Below are 11,300 nucleotides of genomic sequence, written 5' to 3' on the forward strand. Positions count from 1 at the left end.
GGCCCAATTCAATTAACTTTTCAGCAAATAAATTAATGCAAAAAAGTACGTCTCAGTGTTGAGACACCTGATTTAAGGTGGTATTGCAAGGTTATATTTTTTCTTTCACTGATTGTTCGGGAATACCGTCTTTAGTTATAGTATACCAATACCACCTTAAAAATGTATCTGTATCTGTATCTGACTACTATGCAAATGTATATTGGATATATATATATATATATATATATATATATATATATATATCTATATATATATATATATATATATATATATATATATATATATATATATATATATATATATATATATATAGATAGATAGATAGATAGATAGATAGATAGATAGATAGATAGATAGATAGATGGTTTATTTTCTACTTATTTCCTACTCCCCCAGTTTAACACAAAGGTAAGAGTTTGTTTAACAAACTCGAAAAGATTAAATTGACGTCCCCCGCTATCTCGCAAACACTGCATTGAAGCAAGCTCTTAGTTAACATAACAGAAAATTATATAAAACAAAAACAGTCAATTCAGTTAACTGAAATGTAAGGCACTCCCACTCTGGGGAACAGCTGGAGAGGCTGAAGACTACACTCCCTACTAAATCCTCAGGCACATCATACTACAGAAGGTGAGTTTCAGATCACAGGTCCCATGGGTTGTTTGCAACTGCTGGTGAAGTGACAGCCATATTCTGGGTATCTGGAGAGCAATGAGGACTTCTTCAGCTGGACAGGCATTTTAGAACTGCTGGTTATGTGTTATTTGAACCCTGTGTATTTTTTACGTTCATGGAGCACTACAGTGTGCTTGCATTATTGATGCAGCCAACCTGGCTTTCTGAATACGCTGGTTTTTGTCTTGGTTCTGTACTGGTGGTTTCATGGTTTCAGGGAACCTTTACTGCTGCATGTGGGTGCGTATTGCATCCAGAACAGCAAGCTGCTTCCAGTCCTAGATATTGAAACCCTGGATCTCCTCCTCCTTGTCTGGCTGTCCACGTCACACTGGTCGGCAAAGTCCAAACCAGAAGCAAAAAATAAATAAAAAACCTCAACGGTCAGGAAGGAGAGAAGGGGTTAAAAGGAAGGGGGTGGGAGTTTCTTTATACCCACTGACCCGCTCCCTCTCACTAGCTGACTGCCACATCAGTTCTTTTTTCACAAAAGATAAATCCCAGTCGAAATACCTCTGACTATTCTGGACGAAGAATCTTTTTTTTTTTGGTCACATTACGATTAACATTTTGATAATAAAAAAAAAAGCGCCTTGTCTGTGGGGTTTGTTATAGCCGTTCATACCGAAGCCAGGCTGGTAAGAAGCTAACAGAGAGCATCCATGGAGAGGCACAGCCTTTGAGATGATCCCCAAGGACCCCCTGCCTCCTCCTGTGTGAGGCTGCAGCGAGAGAGTGAGGAGCTAGGATATTGCGCTGTCGCTCCTTCTCTGTATCGGTAGAGGAATCTGCCATACCCCCAGTGCACCAAGCCCTGAGGCTGGGCCAGCAGCGAAGGGAACAACCACAAAAAAAAAAAAAAAAGTCTTAGCTTTACAGGGTCAGCTGGGAGTATTTGCATCACTGGAAAAGGTTGAGAAGTCTGAAGGATGTTTACCAAAGGGATTTGGAATAAAAGCTGTTTCCCTAAAAGAAGAAAACAAAAAGCAATTGTAAGTTTTACTGGCATACCATTTTGTAAACTGCAATGGTTTAATGGTAATCAGAAATGGATCTTCCCTAATTAATACATAAAAAAAGGCATACATAAAGACATATTCTAAAAAATTCCTGTCACATGGATTTAATAGGTGCTTGACCAAGTAAAAAGGTTTGACCATTTAAAAGTTTTGCGCTGGAATAGAAGCTTATAAGTCTGGTCCTGAACTAGACGGTGACCGGAAGCAATGAAGTCCCATGTGACAGGAAGTAAAAGGGTGAAGTCCCATGTGACAGAAAGTGAAGTGATAAGAAAAGCCTTGCTTACAGAGACTCAATGAGGTAAAAAATAAATAAATTATATATGCACATGTTTGCAGGCTTTGTGTGGATCAAGTCACGATTCCACTTTACGAGAACGTTGAAAAAAACATAAATGTCTTTTGAGAATGTAGCCTTATCTATTACACCTAAGCACCTAAGTTGTTTTGACACTGGTATCAGATAACTATTGATCTATTAACAATGTAAAATAGATCAAATAATATCCAGAAATTGTACTGCATAACTACATGCCCAACATTTACACATTTACATTCTTTGTACAAGTGAACAGGAATGACGTCGATAGCTTTTGGCCAATAAGAGCCTTTTTTTGTGGGGTCTGGGTAAGCGAGAGAGAGAGAGAGAGAGAGAGAGAGAGAGAGAGAGAGAGAGAGAGAGAGAGAGAGAGAGAGAGAGAGAGGCGACGGTCAGGTGACACCGAGAGGTGAGTGTTTGTTCAGTTCACGTACGCTTCCATTCCTCTGTTGCCCTGCTGTGGAGGCAGCGTCTTCAGCTCGGACAGTGGAGTTGTTGCTGCTTGCCGGCTGGGAGATTACACTGGCCCGTGGGATAGCCCCTTCGTACTGCACTTCCGAGTGCTTTACACATGCAGCATGCACCGAACCACACGCACAAGCAAACAGACACACAAAAGGAAAGGGAAAAGGGCAGCGTTAAAATCCAAATGAGACACTCACAGCCCGTTTTGATATATATATATATATATATATATATATATATATATATATATATATATATATATATATATATATTAGTTTATAAATGTGTGGATTTGAAAATATTCCTTTAAAAACATCACAGCGAAATTATAATTCGCTGTTCTGGAATTGTGTGCAGAAAAAGATGGGGTGTATTGAACTGATCTAAAGAGCAGTGGATGTATACACTAAATGGGTAGCCTAATTTGAGGGAATTTTTCACAGACGAGAGATTTAAGCCAAGACTGCTGAGCTGAATGAATTACACATGCAGACTGTACACACAGGTTAGGAATCCTCTATATCAGTAGGTTAGGGTGGATAAATCAACATTTATAAAAACAAAACTTACAAGTTCAGGGCCTTTACTGATCAATGCGAGTTCTGTGGGTTGGTACACACAGTTGCGATTCTGCCCGTTGTAACCACAGTACGGGGACACAGTCTTGTTAGCTGAAAAGGAAGAAATAAATGTGGTTACATGTAGAGAAGGTGAAACACATCAGAATACACTGAAACCTGTCTTTGCAGTCAGGGAGATTGTGCTTTCAAGTGACTGCGGGGGCACCTTGAATAAGCAGCCATCTGTATTAAGATGTGTATTGTCTTTGGCGACCAGTTAATTCAGGTTTTTCCCTGTTGTGCTCTGCCCTCATTCTTAAGTCACACTTTGGGCTAGATTTACTCCAAATCAACATTAGCACAATTGTTGATGGGGTGCAACTGTGCTGTTGCTGATTATGAAAGTAATTTGGTGACTGACCGATAAACCAGATCTCTCAGTGTTTTACTGGTCCATCAGTGATCGATGAACGGAGCAAACTTCTTAGAAATGTTCTCGTAACAGGCACGTGTTCTGTAGTTGGTTGATGTTCTTTGTAAACGTGCAGTAGATTGGAAGTACACATTAACAATTCTATTTTAAACACTATCTCACCATTCATTTTTATTATTTGCAGCACAGAGCTTGTGTTTTCTGTTATTCTTTTCACACGGTTACAGTAGTACAGGACAATGAAACAGGAGAAGGTTCGATATCTATCTAGCTGGAAATGAGAATAATTGATTTAATTCTGGCTTGACCTCAAATGACAGAAAAAACAATGTTTCCATTGTAGTTCTGGATTTTGCCAGTGTCCTCTGTATATTATGTTATCATAGCAGTTATTAAATCATGGTAGTCTTTTATCAGTTTTAAACATCATGCATGTGGAGACTGTCCACATCATATTGATGTTTTAATGATTTTTTGTCATATTGTTAGCATTCCATTTGAAAACTACACCATATGGGGATCCTTTTAAATTAATTAATGAAGTACATAAGCAATCGATATCTGTAAAGCATAGCATGCAACTAGTAGAATGTTTGGAAATGTAGCATGTTCCATTGTGGAATACAGCAAGTTGTACGCTACATTGCTGGATAAGCACACCATAACTACAAAACTTTGTAAGTCAATCTAAGATCAGTGTTAAACAGAGTCTGTGAATTCATAATGATTTTGTTAATCATCAGTCACCTACAGAACTAGGAGACAGTAGATCCTGGGTTTCAATCCTAGTTCCAAATATTTACACTCTACAAGCCCAACAGGCACCGCCAATGGATTGATTATAAATTGGGAAAGCGAATGCTGCGTACCTGTGCTTGGCTCATCCATGGAGAAAGCTTTGTTTTCCACGAACATGCTCTGGGATGTCTGTTCCTTGAGGATGGTCTCGTAGCCCACCCCTCTGGTGGGGTACAGCTCATCTCCGTAGCTTGGCTGCGCTTCAGAGACCTTGGTGAGCAGGCAGAGCTCGGGGATGATGTACAAAATAAGGAAGGTCCAGGCATTGGAGACCAGAGCAATGGCCAGAGTGGGGTCATCCCAAAGGGAGCTCCCTACCCTGCTGTTCCCAAAAACATACATCACGATCCACGCCACCCACATGCCTATAGAGAGGAGGGCCGTCAGCAGGATGAAGATGCCATGCTTCCTCCAGCGCTTGTGCTTGCCCATCTGGGCGGAAACGCTGGACACTAGGGTGGCCAACAAGAGGACCATCACGTAGATGAGCGCCATGACGAAATCCATGTTGGCAAAGGAGCACGGGTCCCCCACAACGGTGGTGTTTGGGGCGTTGCGGACTATGGTTATGATCAGCCACTCTGTGTTGATTATGACTTCCACCAGCCAGAGAGCTAGGGCGCCCAGGCACAACACCCATCCCCGCGGACCATCGTCCTTCCGCACAAGCAGGTTCAGACGGATGCTGTGCACCAGCAGGCAGGAGAAGCAGCCGGCAAACAAGACGCCAAAGAGGAAGCGCCTGGAGGCACAGGTGGAGAAGTTCGGTTTGACGATGAAATCGAATGTGAGGGCGAACAGCCCCAGTGTGCACAGCAGGAATCCCACCTGCAGCCCCACCACGCTCTTCTTCTTCCCATCCGTGACAAAGGGCAAGCTCGCCACCAGCACGATAATAACCATGAAGGTGCCAACCATGCCCGCCCCGGCAAACGCCTCCAGCACCACCCCCCAGGCCACAGTCAGATCACACAGGTTGTAGTAGAGGGGGTTCACGTTTTGTCCGCAGCCAGATGGAGGGGATGGGCTGGTCTGAGCCTTGACCACCGGTGCAGTCCACTGGAAGAGGAACAGCAGCGCCACCAGAAGGAAGTGCTGGGGTAGTGCAGGGGCCATGTTAATGCTCCCAATGTCTACAATAACAAAATAAGACACAAAGTGGGTGATAAGAAGGATCTAGAAAGGAGATATGTTCCATTGCATATCAATGAATGACTCAAGTGCATAAATTATACTTTTCCTTGACATTACGTAGGTGTGTATCGTGATAAATTACAAAAAGCTCAACAGGCAGGTTTACTATTTTCTAACATTACTGAACAAAATATAAGCCTGCACTATTTACATAAGCGGATTACTTGTATTGCATTGTACTTATTTTAAAATACATTTCGAAATGTACATTTTACTGGATCAAAGGCAAAGCTTTGAGAAACTCTAGCTAGCAGGAGAACCGTTTAGCTAGCAGGTTACTTTTTCTGTTCCTACCATAAATCACTGATAAGCTTTTAAAACAAATACAGATTTGTGGAGGAGCTCTTTTTCCAGCAGTGAGGGGAAAGTTGGATTTGCATTTTCACAGGGCAGTGAAGTGTGTATGTCGATGGATTTATCACACAGAGCACCTAAGAGAAGCCATCCTGTATGTAAATACAGATGGGGGGTGATTGAATGGGATTGGAGGGGTTCTTAAAACAAAACTATGGGGGTGGAAATGCTGGACTATGGAGTGCTAGACCCATTAACCTCCGGCTACTCCACTAAAACAGGATTCATCTTGGTCTCAGAAGCTCATTGTTTATTAACATTTCAGCTCAGTTCATTTGTTAATTTTTAACTAAATTAACTTTTAACTCAGTACTGTTTTGAAGGCCTACTTAAGACACAGTGCTGAGAAAACAATGCAATTTACATTTCTACAGTACTTTTCATTTTAATATCTAAACAAAAGGAGCTCGAACTGACACCTATTTGCAAATTTAATAAAGGCTCAAATAACCAAACCAAATAAAAAATAAAAAATACATTAAAAAAAATCTTTCGGTTTGGGCACAATCCAAAAATGCCCTAGATTCGGTATTGTTCTGCATTTGGGTTTCGGCTTCCTCGAGCTCATTCAAATGCTTATTAAAAGGATCTTTATATATTCAAGAAGGCTGTGCCCAATACCCTCAGCTCAGTTGTGTTTTCTGTGATTTTGCTTCCTAATACTGAAGAGGTCATTTCTAACCTCCTACTCCTCCAAACAGTAGTGTGTTTGGCTTAAAGAACGAGAGATGCATTGAAAAGTGGGTTTAACGTTTCCAGCTATAGAGTGATGTAGTAACTGATAGAGTAAACAAGCAGTATTGTGCAACACTGCAGTTCAGTGTGTTCAGGTAAGTTTCAAGGAGATCTGAACACTGTTTGGATAAGTGCGTGGGGGTTCTGCAAACAAACAGTGGCCTTCTACAAACATTCGACAGTAAGAATACAATGCATTCTGACACAGACTGGTCAAACAGATAAACAAAAAATGTTAGTATTGACGCTAACTGTAGAAGTGTTACCCATTCTTCTATTACACAGTGAATGACATGAAAGCACTTTGCAAGAAACAATGATCAATAGGTCAAACCTACACATCTGGTTACATTGCAATGTCCAGTTTCATTATGGGTGACTAAAATCTATTAGTGGCTTTTATTTAGTAAGAGGTACTACAGCCTTGTGTATTTTGGCTAGCTTTTCAACCCGTTACTGACAGCTGCTGAGCCTGGTTAAATAAAGGCTGATAAGTAGAACGAACAAACAGAATCGATCAATACGAATGTGGGAGATATATGAAATCGCTTGTTTCCAGGCCTCGGGATGCTAGGCTGTGCCCTTCCCCTGTAGGGGGATGTCCTTCACATTCAAAGAAGTGCAGTGTAACAGTATGAATGGAAAAAAAGAGTACTGTTGCTTTAAATCCTGACCCTTCCAGTCTCGTACTTTTTTTTTTTTTTTAACAAAGAAAAAGTTTTAGATTGTACCACTGACTCTGATAGGGGTGTAACCATTATTATGATCAATGCCAGACTGCAATGTTTCTGGATAATGTTTTACTAAGCAATTTTTTTTAAGTAATGTGTTTTTGTAAAAAGGGTAACATTTTGGGTCAAAATGCAAAGGTCTCTCTGCAATGAAACAAGCCATTCTGGGCTTAATTATTGCAGGGAAGGTGTTTTTGATTTGTTCTTGTATGCATTTTGTGCTTATTTAATAATATTTAATATAGAGACTGCTATTTTTGATAAATACGTGTACTGTGCATGAATCAATGACGTATATTTTTATTGTGCAAAAGCATCCAAAATATTTGTACTTGCATAATTATATTTTGATTAAAACTTTGCCACATGGAATGAAAATAAAATCTGTATTGTGCAGCACAGAGAATGCGACATGAAAGTGCTGTTTTATTTTTACGGATGGATTCCGGGGCTTGATTATTGCATATTTGCAGAAGCACAATGTAATAAAAATAATACAAAAGACCTTTGCAACACCACCACTGTACTTATGTGTGACTTTAGGAAGCCTGGAATGGGAGGTAAACAGGGGCTGGGTTACATCAGCAGAGGGTCTCAATGGAAAAACAGCGGCACACAGAACCTGCAGTATCCCCCTTGGAAATGCTTTTGCGGTTCACAAACCCCTTGATGCATTTTTTTTTTTTTTTTTGCTTGCAATTTAATGCAACCCTTACATAGTTCTAAATATAGAACGGCATGCAATATTATCACTGTGCATGTGCTGTAAAGTCATTAAAGGTAGTCTGTGCAAGTGAAATGTTCCACTGTAGCTGTTCCACTGTGAAATGTTCCACTGTGAAGTAAAAAAGACCTTGGTGTAAAAGTCTTGCTAGAGACTGAAGGGAACAGGCTGATGCTTATTGGAAAGTGCTCCCTGTTAGGTGGATAACTTTACAAGAAAAGCACTGCATCTGGTTTAAACTGGAGCTTTCTTCCTTCTACATCCCTACACAGCTGTGAGCCAGCACCCAGCCATGGCAACACAAACCAGCCCTCAAGGGCAAACTGGGGGCGAGGAGATCAGACATAGAACACGAACCGCAATTCATTTATTTCCATGGATATTTATTTACCCAGAACAGTCCCGGCAGACAGATCCATGTTATTGCTGTATCTATGTCTACAGTTAGACCGCCTTAATAGTTAAATTGCTGTACCGAGGCTGACCACATTTTTTACAGCTCTTTTAACACAACGCTATGCCATTTACCATGCTTTCACTGTGCTTACTTTAGCCATGGTATACCACAATAAACTTGGAGAAGGGCTACAGGCTGGAGCTAAAACATAGATTTGAATAAATAGCCTCAAGGTCAGAGTGATTTGCAGATCATCTGCAGCTGTCTTAAAGTGCAAATCTGCAGTGGTTAAACATAAAAACAGCAGCAGGACCGAGTTCAATCACTGAGCCGAAGCTAGGAGCATGGGTGGTCTGTCCGTCTGTCTGCCATCACCCCACCCCCAAGTGATGCCTTCACCTTGGAAACAGAGACAACACTTAATGGAGACGCTCATCCCTCCCCCAGCTCCCCAGGCACATCCCTCACACTGACAGATTAATTTCTCCTGCCGTTCCAACATTAACATGTTTCCTTTTGTTCTGATATCAGCATATGGAAATCTGGCAGATGTTGCTAATGGTATCAAAAGTAATTATTCATGTATACATATAACCAGGATATTTCCAATGAGATCTGTTTGCAAGCCTGTATTTGTTCAAAGGCTTTTTTTTTTTTTTTTTTTTTTACTGTATTAGCACAACCTATTCACTAAGGAGCCTTTTTAAACACTGAACTTCCTTCCTTTTAGATGATTTTCTATGAAACACTGCTTTAACTGTACCCACCAAATGTGTGCAAACGCTTTATAAGACATCAAACACAACTTGCGTTTGTAAAGGAACTTGCAGAATTCTCTGGCCAACGTTTAGACCAGAAGTCTCTCTCAGTGTCTTCGTTCGGGTTTCTGACTGGAAAGGCACGGCTTGGGAAGCCCTTTAACCAGTCTCTGTGGTTCTCCCACCGTTACATATTTTTGAATGTTAATGAAGACAGTGAAAAAGACTTCTGGTTCAAACGCTTGTCATCTTAAAAGCTTATTTTTTCTATAAGATTATCATTAAAAAGTTTATTGTCTCGCTGACTAAGAGTTTATGTAGGAACATAAATAAAGAATTATTTTAAGGGACGTTTGTTATGTTTTGTTAAGCTCATTTTGCTAAATCAAATTTGCAGTTCTTTACTTATTCTCATTTTACAAACCACCGTTTAGAAGAAAATGTTTTCAAACACTTTTCAGAAAAAAAAAAAAAACTGTCATAAAAACAAAACAAAACAAACAAAAAAAAAAAAAAAACAAAAACAAAAACATTTCTTAAGGTTTTGTGCATAGTGCCCATCAAGTCTGCCGTGTATTCCTTAGTGTGGAATAGGACTAGCAAATTCGAAGTGCTGCCAGCTCTATCAATCAAATCAGTCTGCAGGCGGGACCACAGATCCCTGTTATTTACTACCAAGATACATCTGAGCGGATAAACAATTGTTCAAAAATAAATATTCATGTATATATATATATATATATATATATATATATATATATATATATATATATATATATATATATATATATATATATATATATCCACATACACACACACACACACACACACACACACACACACATATATATGCATTTAAAAATAAAACGAATCCCACCAATTTATTTGATATGTTTACGATGTTATTATTACTTTTTTTTTAATAAATCGAAATCAAAATGAGTGTCTTTACACAAAGAAGTAAAAGGAAATAAACCGTATCTTAACAAAAATATGTATGACCTTTTGAAAAAGTTACAAAATTAAAAGTTAAAAGTTAAGTTAAACTTGATTTGTGTGTCAACATTTACCAACACTTTCAGTCTGAGCCAAAACGGAGATAACTATTATTAGCCACTATCTAATAAGGCACAGTGAATAAAAAAATATATAATACAGCAATATGGACATAATAGCATTATGCGTGATACAGCAATACAAGAATTTAAGACTATCATTGAAAACAAGCGTGCCCTTATAAGGTTAGAAGTTTAACGCTCACGGGTGTTATCAACATACACACCAGGTTAATGCTTTACTTACCTGCGTAGTTTTGGGTAGGAATAGGTTTAAAGTGTGTGGTAATTTTTTTTTCTCGACTTCAATGCCTGCTTGTCGGTGGCGCACCTCAAATGAAGGTAAACCTTAGCGTACACCAAACCTGTACAAGTTAACAAGCAGTCGGTTTATCACCTGGCCAATGGCGAGAGTCTGCCCGCGGTGTCCGTTATCCTCCGTGTCTGACTATACTCCGGATAAGTCCTTGATTAAAATGAAGAAAAAAAAAACGTAGTACTGGCCAACTAATCAGATGTACTTAATCGAGTTTTTTTTTTTTTTTTTTTTTTTTTTTTAAGTCGCTCCTCTTTTATGCAGGTAGGTACTTTAATTTTCCAATTCTGTTTATTGTCAACCTGTCTCTAGCTTTCTGCTTTCTGCCTTTACTAAACTGGCAACTTTAGTGCCAGTTTAGTATTAGTGGCTCACTCCCAGTCCTGCTCCCTTTGTACTGTTTAGTGCATTTATGGTACCATCTCTCCCTCACTAGTCTCCATCCCTCTCTCACCCCCTCCCTTTTTTCTGGCAGCTACCTACCCACGCTCAGCCCTCCCACCACAGTGCACGACTAGCGCCAGTTCACACCTGCAGAATGATCACGCAGCTCTCTTTCTTTCTTTCTTTCTTTCTTTCTTTCTTTCTTTCTTTCTTTTCTTTCTTTAACATTATGGATTTTCTATTGATATTTTTTTCTTATAGTGAATATAGATCACATTTTTTATCACAGACTTAAAAGGTAACATATGTGATATATGGATGGAAATAAAACTCCAATTGCACTGCAGTTGGATCCATTCCTGGTTTTACTGTAAGTT

The 11,300-nt window shown here is 39.5% G+C and overlaps 1 protein-coding gene across 3 annotated transcripts; it reads right to left on the minus strand.

Moving 5' to 3' along the window:
- Positions 1-346: 346 nt before the first annotated feature.
- On the minus strand, positions 347-10,989 carry LOC121296634 (G-protein coupled receptor family C group 5 member C-like). Of its 3 annotated transcripts, none has more exons than XM_041222390.1 (5): positions 10,621-10,989; positions 4,347-5,408; positions 3,055-3,155; positions 2,454-2,582; positions 347-1,647 (listed from the first exon to the last, which is right to left on the minus strand). In XM_041222390.1, the coding sequence occupies exons 2-5, from the start codon at positions 5,389-5,391 to the stop codon at positions 1,615-1,617; spliced, it is 1,308 nt and encodes a 435-aa protein (XP_041078324.1). In that variant the 5' UTR covers positions 5,392-5,408; positions 10,621-10,989; the 3' UTR covers positions 347-1,614. The 3 variants fall into 3 exon arrangements, with proteins under 3 accessions (XP_041078324.1, XP_041078323.1, XP_041078325.1); XM_041222389.1 differs by having other exon boundaries at positions 10,471-10,986; XM_041222391.1 differs by lacking the exon at positions 2,454-2,582 and having other exon boundaries at positions 10,471-10,987.
- Between the last annotated feature and the right edge of the window lie 311 nt (positions 10,990-11,300).

This window comes from Polyodon spathula, chromosome 21, assembly GCF_017654505.1.
Source record: "Polyodon spathula isolate WHYD16114869_AA chromosome 21, ASM1765450v1, whole genome shotgun sequence".
Taxonomy (NCBI): domain Eukaryota; kingdom Metazoa; phylum Chordata; class Actinopteri; order Acipenseriformes; family Polyodontidae; genus Polyodon; species Polyodon spathula.

Bases quoted from the DNA above. Each gene is read 5' to 3' on its own strand.
- LOC121296634 (XM_041222390.1), bottom strand. From the start codon at position 5,391: ATGGCCCCTGCACTACCCCAGCACTTCCTTCTGGTGGCGCTGCTGTTC. The intron at 3,156-4,346 runs GTACGCAGCATT...CTTCCTTTTCAG, and splicing joins CATGGATGAGCCAAGCACAG to CTAACAAGACTGTGTCCCCG. The intron at 1,648-2,453 runs GTACGTGAACTG...TTCTTCTTTTAG, and splicing joins GGCAACAGAGGAATGGAAGC to GGAAACAGCTTTTATTCCAA.